Source organism: Vipera berus, assembly GCF_964194415.1.
Source record: "Vipera berus genome assembly, chromosome: 3".
Classification (NCBI taxonomy): Eukaryota; Metazoa; Chordata; class Lepidosauria; order Squamata; family Viperidae; genus Vipera; species Vipera berus.
Genome location: NC_138204.1, coordinates 37,117,926 through 37,137,623, shown reverse-complemented (window position 1 = coordinate 37,137,623; position 19,698 = coordinate 37,117,926). Strand labels below are relative to the sequence as shown.

General features: G+C 36.0%; 1 protein-coding gene across 1 annotated transcript in view; it reads right to left on the bottom strand.

Annotated features, from left to right (window-relative positions):
* Positions 1 to 10,441: 10,441 nt before the first annotated feature.
* TSPAN2 (tetraspanin 2) overlaps positions 10,442 to 19,698 on the bottom strand; it is a 48,737-nt gene continuing 39,480 nt past the window's right edge. Inside the window, exons 3-8 of the mRNA XM_081324109.1 lie at positions 17,540 to 17,637; positions 16,574 to 16,648; positions 15,639 to 15,734; positions 14,288 to 14,359; positions 12,434 to 12,517; positions 10,442 to 10,747 (exon numbers count right to left, since the gene is read on the bottom strand). Coding sequence (XP_081180235.1) covers positions 10,682 to 10,747; positions 12,434 to 12,517; positions 14,288 to 14,359; positions 15,639 to 15,734; positions 16,574 to 16,648; positions 17,540 to 17,637 — 491 coding nt within the window. The 3' untranslated portion in view covers positions 10,442 to 10,681. The remainder of the gene's footprint in view (positions 10,748 to 12,433; positions 12,518 to 14,287; positions 14,360 to 15,638; positions 15,735 to 16,573; positions 16,649 to 17,539; positions 17,638 to 19,698) is intronic.

The following is a 19,698-nucleotide window of genomic DNA, read 5'->3' as shown; positions in this document are numbered from 1 at the left end:
GGCTGCATCTTATTTGATCATGGGATTAAAAAAAGCGGCCAGTGGGTTCTCTCCTCCCCACACCACAACAAAGGCGCGTCGCGATTGGCCGCAGCAATTACAGCTCATCCAATGAGAAGACGTTCTATGTTTCGACTCACTCTCTACCCTTTCCTATCTTTTCCAAGTGTCAGTTCTTTGGAAGGTCTTTTTGGCTATTAGGCAGGGCTGCTTTACAACAAAAAAATTCCTTGCAACTTTTCCTTTTGTTTAAGCCCCACGGTCATCTCAGTACTCCAGCCTGTTGGCTGCATTATCGCTGAATAATCGTGTGTTTTTTTTCTTTCGTTCTCCACCCGGCAGTGTCAGTTGCAAGCGCTCAAATTTACTTAAGAGTAAAGCTCTGTAAACACAGATTTTACTCCCGTGTAGTTCTTCCTTTTACTCAGTCGTTCCCTCACTCCCCAGATACGTTGAATCATACGTTTCATGATTTTTGGTCACTAACCATTTGGTTAGAGCCGATGAGAGTTTAAGTCCTGAAAAGCAGTCGATCGACTCAGCAAGTCTTATACAATAGGCTACAAATTCATTATCAATACTTTTATTCCAGCTTTTGAGATTGAATGGCTTGCGCGCGGGGGGGGGGAATGGGAGGTAAGTATATTATTGACGTCAAAACCTGTGTAGATTTACTTGGTACTATGATTTTGGTCTAATAAAAGCACTGACTGCACATTGCTGTTGGAATTTTTATTAATTTCTTCATTGTGAGATACTGAATGTCTGCAAAAACTTATTTTCCATCATGAGGTGGTAATTTTATTGTAAGTTTTCATAATTTTATTGACAAAAAAACCAGGCACATAGATTTTGGAATGTTTATGATATTCAACACGTTCTCATTCTGAGACACAGACTTTATGGTTTCTATTGCCTCACTGATGGCTGGGTTATGCTAAAAGTTCCAACTCATTTTCTACCACTGGATGGAAAAACAATAGTATGGAAAAAGCTGCCTTCTTCTCAAGTCATCACACCCTAGCATCACATCACATTGGCAAGTGTGGTGAAGATATTTAAATCCTCCCTCCCAAAGCTGTATATTCAGAAGCTGTCACGTGGTTGTAAATTTTGCTGTTGTGCAAGACCGTGTGCTTAAAGTTTAATAAATACATAAAGTAAGCAAGTTAAATAAAGACCTTGTGTAATCAAACCAAGTTAATTAGAATCTTGGTAATTGGTTTTTTTTAAAAGTCTGCTGTGCTATTGGAAATTTCTACAACTTGAGACAGGTAAACTCTTGTCTGTTCTTTGCCACTACCACCACTTGCCATATAATGAATGGCTCAGCCCCCAAATGTTATGAATCATTCAGATTAAGCCTTCATATAGGCAACTTGTTATAATTTTGTTTTTCAGAGAAATACTACTTTTCTTCGTAGTAGGGATCCTCGGGCTTTAACTGGAACAGGTAACCTGCTGCCCCAGATTCCCATTTATAACCCTCAGAGCCTTCACTATCAGCAAAGCTTAAAATATTACAAATATTAGCAAGGTTAAAATAAATCCATAAATTCCATCCTTTAAACTCTTTCCAAATGGAAATCATTATCCCTGCCCACTGCTGTGATTTCATTATGGCACTGGTCATGCCCAGTGGGGCAGAGGAGTAGAAGCGAGATCCCCAGTCAAAAATGGTTGTGCTTCCCTGCTTTAATAGTTGTATTATCTTTCATTTTAAGACATACTGTAATATCAGTATGGAAACAGAAAATATACAAAGATGTAAAATGACAAAAGATGCATGAAGTAACATATTTGTGGGGGAAAAATACAATCTAAACAAAATATATCTTTACATTATACACTGTGATTTTTGTAACATTACAATCTCTAAGGAAAACAAATCCTTTGAATGTAGCTTTTTAAAAATTGTATTCATAACAAACTCAATATTGAAGCCAATATTTATCTAGAACACTACAAAAATTAAAAATACTAACATTTGACTTCCAGCCAAAAAGCCCAGGCAGAGCAAGGAGATATAAGATAGTGTCAGATGAGGAAAGAGCAGAAACTGACACAGAAGATTAAAGACCCATCTGTGAGTAATGATATACTCAAGTAGGTTATTAATTTCAAACAGCCCAATTTCAGCAACTAGTTTTCATCAATACCTGATATATTCAACTAGTTTCTGCTAGTTGAGGATTGGGTGTATATTTTTGGTTCCACTGTGAACTGTGGAATAGGATACACATTAAGGGAAATCTAGCTATACCAATAAAAGTGACCGTGGATATGCGGAGCCTCGGGATCTATTTTTAGTTCTGGTTGGGGTGACACTACCTCAGACAGACCTGGTGTGGAACTTGGGGTTTCTTGTAGGACTCCTGCTCAAAGATTTTTTGGCAGTTGTGGCTAGGAAAGCCTTCGTACAACTTTGTATGGTGCACCTACTGTATCCTTTTTTAGATTGTGTGGATCTGTGTTCAGTCACTCACATTCTGATTATTTTCTGCTTGCATTATTGCAATACATTCTACATGGGGCTACCCTTGAAGAACATTTGGAAGGTACAATTAGTCCAAAATGCAGTGGTGCAGACAGTTTTGGAGGCCCCTAGGGTGACACATGTTGCATTGGCTACCAATCTTCTGAGTACAATTCAAGGTATTGGTTATTACCTTTAAAGTCCTTTATGGCATGGGTCCAGGATATCTGTGGAATCGTCTTTCCTGAATGGGATTGGTGCACCCCACTCGTGTTGACAGAAGAGGCTGACTGTGGATCCCATTAGCCAAGGAATTTCAGCTGGTGGGATCCATGAGAAAAGCCTTCTATGCCATGGCTCCTGTCCTTTGGACCATCTTGCTGAAATCCGCCCCACCCATTTTAGAATGTAGGAAAAACCTAAAAACCTGGTTATGCTGATTGGCATGGGGTCCCTGACTAGAGGTAGTTGGTACACTGACAGAGAAGGTGCCCCACCTCTTTCCTCCAAACCCTTGTTTTTTTAGCTTGTTTTAATTTTTGTAATTTCAATCCATTTTTATATTTATAATCATTGAATGCTTGTTTTATTTTGATGTAAGCCTCTCAGAGTCAAACCATGAGACAAGTGGTAAATAAATTTGCTAAACAAACAAACAAACAAACAAATAATATATTTAGCTCAGGAGTCGAACTGTGGAGTCCTTGGTGCTTTATAATCTTGGTTGTTTGCTTGCAGATGTTTCATTATCAAACTTGGTAATTTCTTCAATGCAACAGTGGCGAATATCTGTAGCTCAGCTGTAGGATGAGGGTGACGGTTTGTTCTCCAAGCTTGTGGGTTGGTTTTTGGATGTTTCATTACCAGGCTTGGTAACATCTGCGAAGTTTAGGGGATGTCAGTGTCACATACCTAACTCACACCTGACCCATCCCCCTGCCACCAGTTTATCTCCCATTGACCCTGACCTGATGTAACCTCTCCATCACAAGACCCATCACAAGCCTCTCACTAATGACTCATAACTGACCCATCACTTGACACATCCACACCTGAAGCCCTTATAAACAGAACACTGACATTCCCTAAACTCCACTGAAGTTGTTACCTAGCCTGTTAACGAAACATTCGGAAACCAACACACAAGCTCAGAGAACAAGCCTTCACCCTCAATGTCTTCAGTGCTAGAAGGGAGTGGGGTTTGCTGTTTATATACAGTAGTTTGCCTTGAGTTAGGGGTGTTGTTTTCTACACAATTTGAATAGAATATTTAAGGGTACCTTAAAATTAGTAGTTGGGTTGTCTACCAAGCTCCATTTTACAAGGCATTCTATAATTATAAAGTTGTAGAAAAGGTTCATTGTCTTCTTTTGATTAACCTAGTAGTTTTTAATAGTATTGTAGATAGCAGCAAACAGAATTTTCTGTCTTCTTATAAGCAAGGCAAGATAAAAGAATCATTATTTATGATCTTAATAGGTGGACAGATTGATACCAAACAATATATATGAAAAATGATTGCCAGTCTTTTTGGAAGTGTACTGGTGTACTTATTGTAAAGTAAACTAACAAATACCCCCCACTCATTACATTTCATTCAGATTATTTTTATTAGATTTCTGCATCAACTTCAGTAGAGAAACAGTGATAAAATGCATTAAGAAAACAGAGTAAGTTTCAATGACATCAATTGATAATAACATTTACAATGATTACATGGGAAAGATGCTTAGTCTCCCATGAAAACAGCTTGATGCATGATGTTGCTAGATAGCAGAAACATCAGAAAGGAGGAGTATGTTTATTTACACTTGTATCAACATTTGGAGAATTAATGAAGTCTTTTGCACAAATTCTAAAATACACATTTCAAGGAATGAAAATACTAGTTATGTACAACTACTGCAATAGAAAGTAATGTATTCTTAAATAAAATAATGGATTCCACAAAGGGAATCTGCAGAGTAAGTATACAGCTATCTTCAGATGCTGGATCTTTCTGGCCTTGCTCGATCCATGCATAATTGCTGTGAGAAATGCAATCCCAGTTCTCCAGCAGATATAATCCAGTACTCCCTAAAGGCAGTGAAAGGTCTAAAATTCAGAATAATAATTCCCAGAGTTACTGAGAATTTGTATTAAGCAGGACAGAGCATCTATTAGATGCATAATGTGCCCATGGCTTTCTAAAGAACAAAACTAGGATGAGCTGCTGTTCAAAAGAAGGTTTAATAAGTGCTTTTTAAAGGCTCAATTTATTTGCTCCTTCTCCTATAATAAGGCACTGCTTTATACATTTGCAGTGTCATAGTGCTGAGGTAGCCTATATATCTATAGTGTAGGTATAATAAATGCTTTTTTTCCTGAAGACCTTTGGGAGAATCTAATCCTACAACCTCCACATCTTTCTGAAACTGTTGCCTCTAGTATATTTATAATGATAATTTGTTAGGATACAGAAAGACTGTATTCCTTAACACAGTTGAGAAAAAAAGGAAGATGTCAAATTTCAGTCAGTGAAGTAGTAGCACAGTTCAAAGGGTTTGTACTTCACAAAAATTAAAATGGCATCCATGTGCCGCAGTAGTGAGTCATCAGGAATATCTTATACTGTATCATATAAACTTGGAAGAGAAGACGTGGGCTAGTTAGCATGGCTTTGGGTCGTTCTTAGCCCACCTGACTTCTTTCCTCTTAAGTGAAACAACTTAGAAAATGTATATGCCATACACATAATTTATATGCTATAGAAAAATGTAGTCCAAGAATTAACCCTTTCCAACATTCAAGATATGATGTTTCAGAGATGTAATTCAGTGTAAGGGACTACCCACCAAAATGACACTGGAAATTGTAAGATCAGGAGAATAGAGCCATGGTGTTTTTAAAGGCACTGGTAAGATTTTTTGACAGAGAAAGAATATATTTAATTCCAATCTGCATCCAAACACATATTTTTTTATTATTTTTAGGAGTAGATGATCTTAAGACAAATGTTAACAATTATACTCATAAAAACAAAGACAGTGCTATGCAAGCAAGGAGATGGAAACTCACTTCACTAAGCTTCATGTTTGATTTTAATTTCAAAATTCTATTTATAGAATTGGTATTTTGTCCTGTTCTTCAAAAGGCACTTAAAAGATAAAGAAGCAGCCAAGCAATAATAGATAACTTTTTGGAAGCGAGATTGGTTTCTCTAATGAGTGCAACAACAAAATTTGCCAACACTCATACATTTTTTTAAAGCAATGGCATATGTGTATGGAGGAAGGTCTCCTGTTTTTCCATTACCAGACAGTGCATGTGTTTTCCAATCCATTGTCATAGCTATCATATTCACCTCCCTGCCTTCTCGTCCTGGTGTTTAAGCCACAGCTTATTTATCAGCATTGTTTAGCAAGGAGGTCTGAGGTCTATAAAGGACAGCCATTTCATAAAAATCACAAATGGTCACCAGCAGACAATTTGGAACCATTTATGACCTGGTACTTGTTCATTGATACTATTTGGGGGCTAGTACAGGGAGTTGGTGTACTTTCCCAGCATAATAAAGGAGAATATTTGTAGCTCAGGGTTGACATGAGGGGTCCTTGGTGCTCTCTGACCTTGCTTGTTTTCTTGCAGACATTTTCTTATTTGAACAAGGTAACATAATCCGTGCCATCACTAGCACTGGTGATGTTACCTAGTTCAGGTAATGAAACATCTGCAAGAAAACAAGCAAGCTCAGAGTTTCCCAGCATAAAAAATGCAGCTACCAGAATAAAACTACACTTCGCCGGTATTTACAGCAACAGCTCACCCAGCTCTTCTAAAACCCAAATGAGAAGAGAAAAACAATCAAAAATGAAAAACAGGAGTACAGATTAAATAGAATTTGTCTTCTGCTCCTGATGTGGAAAATTTGGAACACAGAAGATTTTTCAAAGTCTTTCTCAAAGAATTTCCCAAAATTATCCATGCCAGTTACATGGACTGTCCTGACGCAGCTTCCCAAAGACTTCTAAAGCTAGAATGTAGAACAGGAAACAGGGCAACAACATTGCCCTATGCTGATGTGCGATCCAGCTGAATAAGCCCTGAGTCTGCATGAAACACAGGAGGGCAAATAGAAGAGGCAGGAACAAAGCAGAGCTGAGGATTGTAGGACAGGGCGATCTCTATGGAGACTCAGAAATTTTTCCAGTGTTTCACATCCTGTTTCCCTTTCTAGGTTGGTTTTAGATTGCTTCTGGTCCAATTTGAGAATGGCTGGCATAATAATGAAAGAGATGTCAATTCTTAAGGATATTTTGCAGGTAGTCCATGACTTATGACCACAAGTGAACCCAAAATTTCTGTTCCTAAGTGAAGCATTTGTTAAGTGAATTTGCCCCATTTTATGACATTTCTTGCCACAGTTGTTAAGTGAATCATTGCAGTTGTTAATCTGGTTTCCCCATTGACTTTGCTTATCAGAAGGTCACAAAAAACACATGACCCTGGGACACTGCAACTGTCATAAATATGAACCAGTGTCCAAACATCTGAATTTTGATCACATGTACCTGGAGATGCCACAACAGTCATAAGTGTGAAAATGGTCATGTCACTCTTTTCAGTGCCGTTGTAACTTTGAACAGTCACTAAATGAACTGTTGTAAGACTAGGACTACCTGTATTTTAAAAGAAAAACTAATTTCACGGGGAAATCAATTTTCAGTCCTTCTGCTTTCTTTTTATTCTGGAATAAAAATTCCAAGAAATCATTTTCAAAACAGAAAGTTAGCAGAAATTGATTCCAGACTCTTAATTTTATGATAGTTAATACCAATGACCTTTCTAAAGTTAAAAATTATTACATACTTATTTCTGTTTCTGTTGAACATAAATTTCTGATAGGAATTACTCCAGAACTGATGAAACTGCTTCCTAAGTAACCAGGCAGTTCATTTACTGTAGGTTCTCAGACCGCTAGTAATATCTTCTCCATTATATGGACTTCAGGAAAATGCCAGCATCCAACTGGTCTCAAGGGCAGTTGTGAATTAGGCATTTGATAGCTTTCCTTAGGTATATCCCCTATCTCTTGAGTTATTTTCTAATGGGTGCAAATAACCTATCTGGACTAAGCAATAGAGTTAATTGAAATTTGTTGGAGAGATGGCGTATAAAAGACTGAGAAAAAAACAGGGAATAACTCACACAACTTGGGGCACTTACCCCTTTCTCTCTTCGACACACATACACACACACACACTTGAGTAACTCCCTTTTTAAAACCCTGTAATCCCTTAATTCAGGGTAGAGTTGGGACAACTGGATGGAGCAGAGCATTTATTGCTGGATGCCCCTCCTGATGCCTAAGTAGAGTTCTCGGCACACTGAATTTCAGATGAAGACCCCAATATGAAAGGTTTCCCCTGAAATCAAATATGCTTTGAATATATTTTGATGAAAAATGTGCATGAAACACATAAGAGGGTGTTTTATTAACAATTGAAAATTTCCTAACACATTGTTTAAGATGGCCTGTTTCTAGTTAAAAGATAAACAACTAAATAAAAAGAGACGGAAAGACTGAATTATTGCTTGAGTTCTGATTCTTAAAATTATAGCTTGTCAGGAAAGGGACATTTAAAAGTTCTCACAATGCACTTTCCATTTAAGTCACTGGTAGAACCCCACTGATTGTAGTACAGTATATTAAGACTGCACCACAATGATTTGCCTCTTGCTAGCTTAATTTTACCAAATTATTTTTAATATATAATTTAGTAGAAATTAATATAAACAAGACAAAGCACAGTTATAAGCTATAAACAGCCTTGAGGTATTTTAAGAGCATTGTATCATTTCTACATTTATCCAGTTTTAGATAGCCATGCCATGACTAGATAAAAGTTTGATGTAGTTAAAATAACATGCAGCAATTAGATTTTCAGAGATAAAAAAACAGAGTGTATTAAAGTACACCTGCTCACCTCTCAATGTTTTAATTTTAGCTCTATAGCCAGAACACTAAGGACAGGGTTTTAATTTTATGACTGATTTTGGCATGTGCTGTAAATATTTCTGGCAGGAACAAATAGCTTTTCTTGGAGCACTGATTGGCTGCACTGATTTCTACCAATCTGAGAACATAGATAAAGCAAAAGACTGAACTATGAAGATTAATTTGTCTGATATAATTTGTTTAGATACAGGATTTAGGAAAAAATTAAACATGTAGAGTTTCTTATCTTTCAATATAAGCTTTCTGCTTCTTTCCAATTGTATTAGTGCCCACAGTTCAAACAACTAGAGTGAAGCTTAGTATGAATTCTGTGTCTGGGATGGTTGCATAACTGTCACCATTATTAGTTATTATTCTTGACAATCATTAATGACAATTCCTGTAATGTAATGCTGAACATTTGTTCATGGTCTTCAGGAACTGTCTATATTCTCCTATACACCTAATCCTGATGTGAAGTACTTGTCTAATGCTTTTGAAGTTTGCTTTGAGCTTCAAAATGCCATACAACTGCCTTGCGTATTTGTGGATAGACATGTTATTTTAAGAACATTTCTTTTAAACACACAAATATGCATACACAAATTGAGTTAATTTTTACCCAAGGTTGAGAAGTATTGATTTCAATGAAAGCACATGGCTAACTTGGATTGAAACATAAAAATAATAATAAATATTATTTTTATATTAGGTATGTTCCCTATTGTGTAAACCAGCATTCAATTGTTATAACAAATAAAAGGTTGCAAACAGCATTATGGTTATTATAGTCTCTGTGGCAAATAACTGAGCTGCATTCCTAAGGGTATTAATGAAAGGGTAAGTCCCAGTGAACAGGAATTGATTTTGTATCAACATACTTTAAGGGATATGTTGCAGTGGCATGAAAGGATATGGTGTGCATTGCGTAATCATCATAGTAAACATATAAAATAGTTTGGGCATCAATTTTAGATTATGCTACGGTAAGGTTTTCTGGTCCATATTAAAAATAATTAGGACAATAGATACGAAAAAACATTTGGAAAAAATAACCCAAGCAAGGAATAGTTTTTTGAGTGAAAGTAAGTTCCTGATCAAGGTATCTGGTCATGTTTTAAATAGACCCTATATAAAAACATGACTGGACAGGATATCTTGGTCCCAATAAAAGTTTGGGATTTAGCAGATCTCTGCTAGTTTGGTACTTTAACTGATCTCTGCTGGTTTGGTACTACCTCTTGGTTTTTGTTCTACTTTTCTTTAAAAAGGTCAGATAATTCCCCATCAATCTCTATCACATAAATAATTCTGCATATAAGTAAATATATAAATACACACACTCTTCCAAGGGGAGAGCTACCAAGATGCAGAACACATTCTTTAAATATAGTTATCCATAGGAGAAGTGGCAGAACCTGGAGCCAGAGTCAAAAGAGGAATCAGCCTAGAATCTCTACATACCCACAACTGGACTAAGTCCCCCTTCTTGACTTCCTTTGACCATTATCTAAAGTCAAAACAGTGCTACCCATTACTTGAGTAGATTACTTGCATAGGCAAGAGTAGTAATAAATCACTTTAATTGCAACTTCATATGTAGTCCTAGTCTTTCCTGCCTGACATTATCTTAAATGGCATATTCCAAAGACTGAAAGAAGATAAGACAGAGTACTCATTTCCCTAAAGAAATTTGCTTCTCCAAAAATGATTAGTAAAGAGGACCCCATTTTGAAAAACCTTTTACCAGGAAAAGTACCCAAGTGTGTGTGTGGCTATACACACATGTGCATGCATAATATACATATTGCAGAAATATGCATGCAGATAAAGATACTCACAAAACATACATACAATAAAAGGAACTGTATATACAGCTATAAGTGCATCAGCACCAAAACAAGCACACATACGTACATACAGGGCCTATTCCTCCATACTTGTGCAAAGTCATACTTCAAATAAGTTTTAGTTTTAGATACCACTGATCGCCTTGAAAAGGAATTGTTAGCCTATTTTATTGCTCATATCTTAATTCTTTAAAAAATTTAAATGCAATCACAGGAAGCTCTTGAAACTCATCATACACCCCTCTTTTCTGTCAGTTGATTAACTTCTAATTAAAATAGATTACAGTTGTTAAGTTGAGTGGGCAAGCACTTCTTCAGAATTGTATTGCAGCTTTTCTTTCAGTCCTGGGTTCAAAGTTACATGATACAGGAAACCTTCTAAAGCATGTCTCTTGTATTTCGGATAGCACAACAAAGGACCATGCTGAAGACCATGCCAAAGATCTGAAAGATGAGAGCATTATTTTAAACTTAAAAAATGCAACATTTGTCACATATGAGCAAAGTTTCAGAGAATGTGAGTGGTTATTCTTGGGAATTAATCTCTGTTCAAGATCACAGTATGATACTACAAGTATTTTATAAGTTTTTTTCTCCTTATTTTTCAGGAAAAACCCCCAAATGTCCAGATATTTGGGCTGTTGGTTTGATGTCTGAGCTTGGCGATTTGTCTGCAAATGTTTCGTCTCCATTTGGGGGGTGGCATCTTCAGTGCGCTTTGAACTATGCTCGTCTGTCAGAGCACTGACCTTTACATACCTTTTTGTGTGATGTAAATTGGTGTGGGTGCTATTTGTCCAGATGTTTCTGAGTCATGGTCTGGTTTTGAGCTAGTTGATTGGCTGGTTGTTGTTGCTGGGCCATAGTCTTCAAACCAGGCCAGTGCTCTGAGAGACAAGCACAATTCAGAGTGCACTGAAGATGTCCTCCCCCCAAATGGAGATGAAACGTTTGCAGCCAAATCGCCAAGCTCAGAGATCAAACGAATGCCCAACTACCAACCCGAGCTACTAACATTAAAATGCTTATCATCCAGGTATCTACCTGATTCTATTTTATTAGTATTATGTTCCCAGCCAGGTCTATGTGAATTATTCTGACTGGCAAATGAAACTCTGGAGGCTCTTGGTGCTCTGTGAGTTTACTTGTTTTGTTGCAGATGTTTCATTACCAAACTAGGTAACATCATCAGTGCTACCAGAGATTTTGCTTTAATGCCTGATCTAAGGTCCCTATCCCAGAACCTACCTACATAGATAGATGTAGATGTAAATAGGTACATAGATGACCGTTTATTTTAAATTAAATAGCTAAAAGAAGTTAAAATATATATTTTTTATTTTTAGTGTTGTGTCTTTTATAATTTAAAAGTAAAAATAATAAATAAAACTTGTTTGTTTATATTGTTTTTAGGGTTTTTTGTATACCACCAAGAGTGTGAGTGTGGTGAGCGGCCATATAAATATGATGAAATACATGAAATAATGTAATGAAGTAATATAAATATGGATCATTAAAATTTGAAGAAAGTCCTTTTACTTCCAAGATCCTGTTCTTGGTTGTGTGGAAGCAATTAACATCCATATTTTTCACCTAAAACATGCCATTTACAGAGAAGGATCAGGATTGCATTTATTTATTAATTATATGGCACATTCACATCACAATTCGATCAAAACACAAGGGATAAAATACAAAATATAAAAAAGATCTAAAATATTATATCTAGATTACTGATATACTTTTTTGCTTTTTTAGTCACAGCCAGAAAATTAACAGTCTCATTATAGGTTCTGTTTTGGCACTCTGACACGATGTGTTGGAGAGTTTGTTGTTTGGCCACATAGTCATAATTCAGTGATAGTATTATGACTATAATGGTCAAGGAATCTTACATCTTGCATTGCTTTTAGAGCAAATTTTTCAAATCTCAGATGTATGGACTTCATCTCCCAGAATTCCCGCAATCAGCATGCCAGATGAGGTCCATACAAGGGAGACTTACAGTGATTCTCAGTTCTCTTTAGTAATCTGCTATAATTTCAGTGTTTTGGAAAGATTTCAGGTTTGTGTAAATACAGTGTTGTTGATGATGACAACAATAGTCTATACAATCAGATAATTACTTACTGTGATTCCAGCAATTGTAATCCCAACAATGCCAAGTAAATGAAGATTTGAATTAACGAGAGTCTCTATTTCAGTCATACAGTTCTGTTCAAAACATGAAAGACATTAAAGTCTTAAATCCTTTCCTAAATTTATTAATATGAATTCTCAACAACCACCTCTACCTGTGGCAGATTTTTTTAAATCTAGCACCTTATTATCTCCTTTTCCTGTTTTCAGCTCTTTTCTCTGATCCTAAGAGATGCTAGAACATCCTTCCTGCTCATTGAAAGCAGCCTTGATTCACTGAAATAGTATACACAGGCATCTGCAGAATGTCATGATACAAAGTATGCCTCTTATGTTTTTGATGCAAGCTTCCTCTTTTGCCTCCCATGCAGATGCCTGCGACTTCATTCTCTTCTTTCCCTGGATTTGTGCCTCTCTAGTTATGCAGTGCAATTTTCCAGGTCTACACATAGAGTCAGTCTATGAATAAAAATACTGGAATACAGAATTGCACTGTATCACAAAGTGGTGTGTGGCATGCATGGTTAAGCTTATATTTGCAGGCAGGAAAATCAGTAAAGAGAAACTGAACTATATAGCATACATTATCCATGACAATCATATAATGTAATTCTATTTTCATTGAAAATAAAATTAGACTGTCAACTATGTATTTGTCTAGTTTATTTTGTTTGAATTAGCTATGAAAGTTCACACAACCAAAATTAAGTTCATTTGGTTAGGTCTGCCATATAATTCTATTTGGACCCAGCTCTAAGTACTTTCTAAGAGAAGGTCACCAGGAAATTTTGGCTCAGGAGAAGAAATCAGATTAAACTAAACCTCTCATGAAGCTACTCAGTAAGAGTGAGGGAACCAACATAATCTGTTAATCCTGCAAGTTGCATGAATAATGTAGACATCCTTGCATGTACAGGTAGTGCTTAATTTACAACAGTTTGTTCAGTGACAATTGAAGTTACTATGACTCTGTAAAAAGTGACTTTTGACCATTTTTCACACTTTGCAGCATCCCCATTGTCATGTGATCAAAATTCAGACACTTGGCAACTGACTCATATTTATGACTGCTGCAGTGTATTGGGGTCATGTATCACCTTTTGTGGCCTTCTGACAAGCAAAGTCAATAGGGAAGCCAGACTCACTTAACAATTGTGTTACCCAATTTAACAACTGCAGTGATTCACTTAACAATTGTGGCAGGAAAGGTTGTAAATTGGATCAAAACTCACTTAACAACTGTCACACTTATTAACAGAAATGTTGAGCTCAGTTGTAATCATAAGGACTATCTATACATGGTACATATTAACCAAACAATAGAATGTAGGTAATTATTTTCTTTTTTAAAAAAAATAAACAGCAAACTATACATATGATTACACTGGGGACATTAACCTTTTTTTCTGCATTATGAACTGGATGAGGATAATTCATCCACACTGCTACTTGCCATGGCATGACAAATAAATTTTTAAAAAATTTTGCTCTTATTTTTCATTTTAGCAAGACCAGGAAACGGCAATGACCAGTTCTGACAACCCAGGAGGTTACAAGCAAATTGGAAGGGTGGGAGAAGCAATTGGCTGCAATAAATACTGCTTGCTTTATTTTGCAGTCTTCTTCAGATATATGCATGTGTCTATAATTGGCAAAGCAAACAAATTGCTTACAAATCATCTTGCTGGCATCCTACTTTTGGTGCCAAATGGCTCCTGTCCAGGTCATCTCCTCTGCCTCTGGAGATGATATTCCCAACATGTCTCACCCCATTTCCAGGTTATTTTTGACTTCCCTATCAGGATGACATGACAGAGGATGACATGACAGAATAGAGGCACTTACTTTAGACGACACAATATCTTTTGGACAGGTGGGTTTTACTTGAGCGTCACTGTCTTTCCCACAACATTGAAGCTGGAGGGAGAGAGATAAGATATTACAAATCTTCCCAAAATAATCATTTTCAGATGATTCAGAAAAATCCAAAATACGCTTATCACAATTATATTATTCAAAGTGTATACTTATTGCAAAGTATAACATGAATTAATAATTCCAATCCAATTTATAGATACAAAGGAATCATCTTCCATTCAAACTTGACTGGTCTGTATGGTTATGGATATTAGAGTTGCCTCAGTCTGGCTAGTATTCCACCTTTAACCTTGTTTGAATTAACAGAACTACTACACTGGTTCTCATATAGGTATGTGCATATGTGCCTGGTGTTCAGTAACCGTATGGTAATAATATGGATAAAAATTAAGCCCTTTTGTAATAAGGGAGACAGCTCAACTCCAAAGGCAAGCTCAGCAAACTTAGATCTGGAAGCAAATTCATTGCAGTGTTGTTTGTTTGTGGCATTTTTTTAAAAAAAGAAATTATTTACACACATGCACCACGGAGAATAGACTATTGCACGTGGTGAAGTAAATTTTTAATGCTTAGCAACACTCTGGGTAGAAACTTCAGAGGAAAGTTTTTGGGAGACTTTATCCAGCACAGAGGCAAAAGAGAGTAAGCATTTGGGTTTCCTTTTCCTTTCTAAGAACCGTGAGCAACAGATCACGCTTTGGGAAACATTGATCTACATCCTGCTAAGGAAAAAGTAAACTTAGCAAATGATGTCAGAAATATATGTGGCACAACATTATCTCACCATTGTCATGAGTAAAACAGACTATATTGGTACAGATAGTCTTGCGAAAACCAAGAGAATTATAATAAAGTTTTTTTTAAGGAACGGTGGTAGAAATAGTTTTATACATGCTACCTTAACTGTCAGGATGAGTATAATAAATGCATACAGCCTCTATGCCAGGATTCTTATTATGCCTTCCCGGTAATGATGCCTGCAGTGTTTTCAAGATATCACATGTGACTTAATGAAACTTCAGGGCTTTACCAAAGTCTTCCAGAGGAAATGTCCATATTTAGGAAGATTTAGAAAAATGTGTTTACCAAGGTCTGGAGAGATTGCTGACCATTATAGTAAATTAAGAAATCACAGAAATGACTGAGAAATCAGGTACCACATAGAATCTAGCTTGATTTAAATAAGAATAAAAATTCCAGAAGGAGAAAGACAAACATTATGCAAACTGAATCACTGGATTCATTGTCAAATCATAGTATTCTGAAATCATCTAAAAGCAACATTGGTGAGCACAATTTCTGAATTCATATTACTCACTGCATCATGAAATCTGATGAGTGTTTTGTTTTTGCTTTGATCACTGATGTAGTTTTCATAAGCTTTCTCATAGATAACTTGGACTTCGTTGACTGCCTGCAGAAATAACAATCACAGTAAGCAGACATCCTAATTAGATATGAAGGATAGTGAAGAAACCAGCAGAACCTGTGGAACCAACTTCCCCTTGAGCTCCGGATGGCCCCGGATCTTCGGTCCTTTCGCCGCGGCCTTAAAACATTCCTTTTCCATCAGGCTGACCTGGACTGACAGGGATTTTTAAAATGTTTTTAACTTATTATTGGGGCTGCTAGTTTAATTCTTTTTTAACTTTTGTATTATTGTATTTTTATTATTGTTAACCGCCCTGAGTCCTTCGGGAGATAGGGCGGCATATAAGTCCCCAAAATAAAATAAATAAATAAATAAATAAATTTCAGTAACAGGAAACTCATGGCTTTCCTCCAGTCCTCTGGTTCTTCTACCACTTGAGAATGTGGTAGCAACAAAGAGGGCTGCAGTCGACCTTAGGGTAGAAAGTTTTATCTATTTGGAGAAATAGACATGTCGAAGAGTAAACCCAATTTGAGAGTACAAGAAAGCAAGCCCTAGGCTTCAGCTGGGGTACAACATGACTGATGGATGGGGCATGGTGGATAGGATGCAAAAGGAAATTGGGGAGGTTGGGTAATAAAAAACATTGCCACACCAATGACTGAATATGCAATTAGGAAATATCAGATCTGTACATTAGCCTAGGAAGTCAAGAAAAACCTTCTCCAAAGGAAACAATAAAACCCCTTTTCTGTATATTTGCCAAGATACATTCATGAAATCACCAGAGTTTGTGTTTAATTTTTAAGAGATTTTACAGTTTTAAACTATTTTTCAGTTTAAGATATTTAGGGTAGCATGTGGTTAAGCATTTCATTTACCGTTTTCTTGCCCAGAAAAGCAAAAACCCCTGCAGCGATTTCAGCAGCAAAAATCACCAACAAGCAGGTAAAAAACTACAAAAGAATGGAGATAAGAATAGAGGTTAAACTTTTATGGAAACTTGAAAGCAGCATGTAAATCCACTTTTTGAGATTTAGAAATAGTAGTTTTAATAACAGAAATACTTTACATAGGACAAGATTAATGATGCAAAAGGGAAGGTTCTAGTATCTAGTTCAACTTTCCTTAAATAAAAATAATTTCAACCTTTAAGGAAAGTATGGGATAAAAAAATATCAGAGAAGTATTTCTAACACTACAATATATCCAAAGCCTTTGTAGTAGAGTTCTTTTTATGCCTTGCTCAAGTGGTAAGTCTCACAAAATTGAAACAAGACAGATTCTAAAAAATTGAATACTGAATTGTAAATTAATGCTTCATGAATTCTTATAACCACTTAGATAGAAATATGTCCTGTGAAACTGACTGTGAATTACTTCTGACTAGAACTTTAGGGTCATGATGGGTAGATAATAAAAGGACCTCCAAGTTACTGTATTTATACAAAAGGTTTACATGTTCCACCTCCCTCTTTCTTCCAATATACAGCAGATTGATTTTAATATAGATGTCCTGGCTTAAAAAACTGTAATTTATTTAGCAGGATATGATGTCAGATCCACCACTCTTTTGTTTTTAAGTCTCTTTTTCTTTTATGCCAGCTTTGATCTGCTCTCTGTTATGTCAGAAACAGATCTGTTTTTAATACCAGTCTGCTAACCAGGATCTTAATTTACAGTTTGATGTTTGAATTTAAAAACAGACTTTCTTGTTTTGGACTTGGAATAAAGCAAAATACAAATACTTTAGAAGAGGGACTTTATGTTCATGACTGACTTAATGTACAATGATTTTGCATCTAGAGAGAGCTCATATCGTCTTACTGTACGTGTCGATTACTTACTGCTCCAAGCAGGCACTGAGACTCTCGTGCTGCTCCACAGCATCCAAAAAATCCCACTGCCATCATCAGTACTCCTGCTCCTATCAGGACATACAGTCCTATAAGGGAAGACAGAATAGGCAAAACAGCCATAAATAACTTTTTAAAATTCCAGTATTGTAGACACAAAAGTTGGATGAATGATTTCTCCAAGGGAAGAATACATTTTCCAGGAATTTCTCAATGGGAGGACCCCCTTCAATCAACAATCTACTACTGAATCTGGAAGTGGAAGCCTGGTGTCCTCCTGATGTCTTATTTTGGGATTTAATTGAGGCACGGAGAGCTAGAAACAGTACAGTGAAAGACAGGACACTCAAATATGTCTCTAAGCCACCTTCATAATTAAACAATTCAAATACACCACCCTGCATCCTTAAAATTTCTCACAAACTCTCTTCTGAGATGAATATGGGGGTCTCTGAAGGTATGCCTGTGCTATAGAGCTGCAAGCTTCTCAACATAACACCTAAGGGCATAACTCTGGTTTCTTGATGATTAGTTGAAGGCTAATCTTCTTGCAGTTCAATGGATATATAAAATATAGCTCTGTTCTGATTGAGTAGCAGAGCCTCTGTAATGCTACACTTACGGAAAGGGTTGACAAGGTTGAAAGATGGTGTGTCACACAATTTGTTGCCACATGGCAAAAAAATAAATTGGGGAACTAAGTATTGCATTGGCAGCCATCTCTCTGTTGCTCTTTCCTGCAATTCATATTTCTTCTGAGTACTATATAAAATACAGCTAATAAAACACTGAATTATTTTCATAGTTCAGGTTTCCATCTTTACACTTTATTTAATGCTCTCACCTGTGTGGAACTATACATCTTAATGTTTTCCTCCAGCTTCTTTTTCCAAAGACTGTGTTACCCAAACTATTCATGTGTATCTACTCAAAAGTGGAATAAAAATATAGCACAGAATTTTAAGAAAACAAAACAAGTATTCAGGAATGTTTTTATAAATATTTTAGTTTAACCTACAAGTAGGGACAGAGGCCATTATTCTGCCGTTCATAATGGAAGTCAAGTCTTCTGTGTCAAATTAATTAAAAAGTTTTTAATTCTGCAACATTTCCCAGCAGTTTGTTCTTGCCAAACCACTTTATTGTATTATTTTCTGCCAAATAGGTGACCTTTATAAATTTCATTAATAAATACATTAATTACTTTTCAGAGAGACAAAAAATATAACAAGTTGCAAAGAAAAATATAACAAGTGAGGTATTCAAGATAACTCAGAGACTATATAAACTAAACAAAGGCTCAAAATCTGTCTTGTAATAAAAGATTATTCTGAATAGAGCATGTAGTCCTGTAGATTTATTCTGAATAGTCGAAGTGAGTTAGTGGATAGCTACCAAACACTTTTTCCTAATAAGCAACAGCTTAGTACTAAATATTTCTGAAGCATAAAAGTAAACCAAGTATCAAGGGCTTACAATGATGCAATTTATGGTCTTGGAAATGCATAATGATTAATAATTAACTCATTTGAAATGAACATCTTCATGCACAATTTTAGGAATTGAATGGTTCAGCAATGTGCTTTAGGAAATACAATAATCATCTTTCAAAATCACACAACTTAATGAAAAAACGCTGCTGTTAAGCTAATGGCAAACCATGTTTGCCCTAATTAAACTTCTAAGAGCCCATTTCAACTTTGTTTGCACTTATTGTGAACGTCATTGCACTTACTTGTTCAAAATGGTCATGCCGTATTTCCCTCCTATTAATCACATTGAATGCAAATATGAAAACTGAGCTGATTTGGGAGTACACAGATTAAAAAGGTGGGTGATTATGTGAAAATACCTTTTGAGGTTGCAGGTGAAATAGGTGCAAGGCTCAATTGCTCCACAAGATGGCGGAATATACTCACTTTTTAAGAGGTTATTTTCACGATTTTTATTTCAAATGAATTTGTTAAAAATATGTCATTTTTTTCAAGGACTAAACCTGCTGCCATAACACAGAGAATTTATTTTGATTCTTCAAAACAAGTTTTAGTTCTACCTATATTATGCATAAATTAAATAAAATTACTCTGAAAATCTAAATGCTTGCAACCTGAGTTTTGAAGCCACTTTCTAAAGCATATACTTACTCTAGC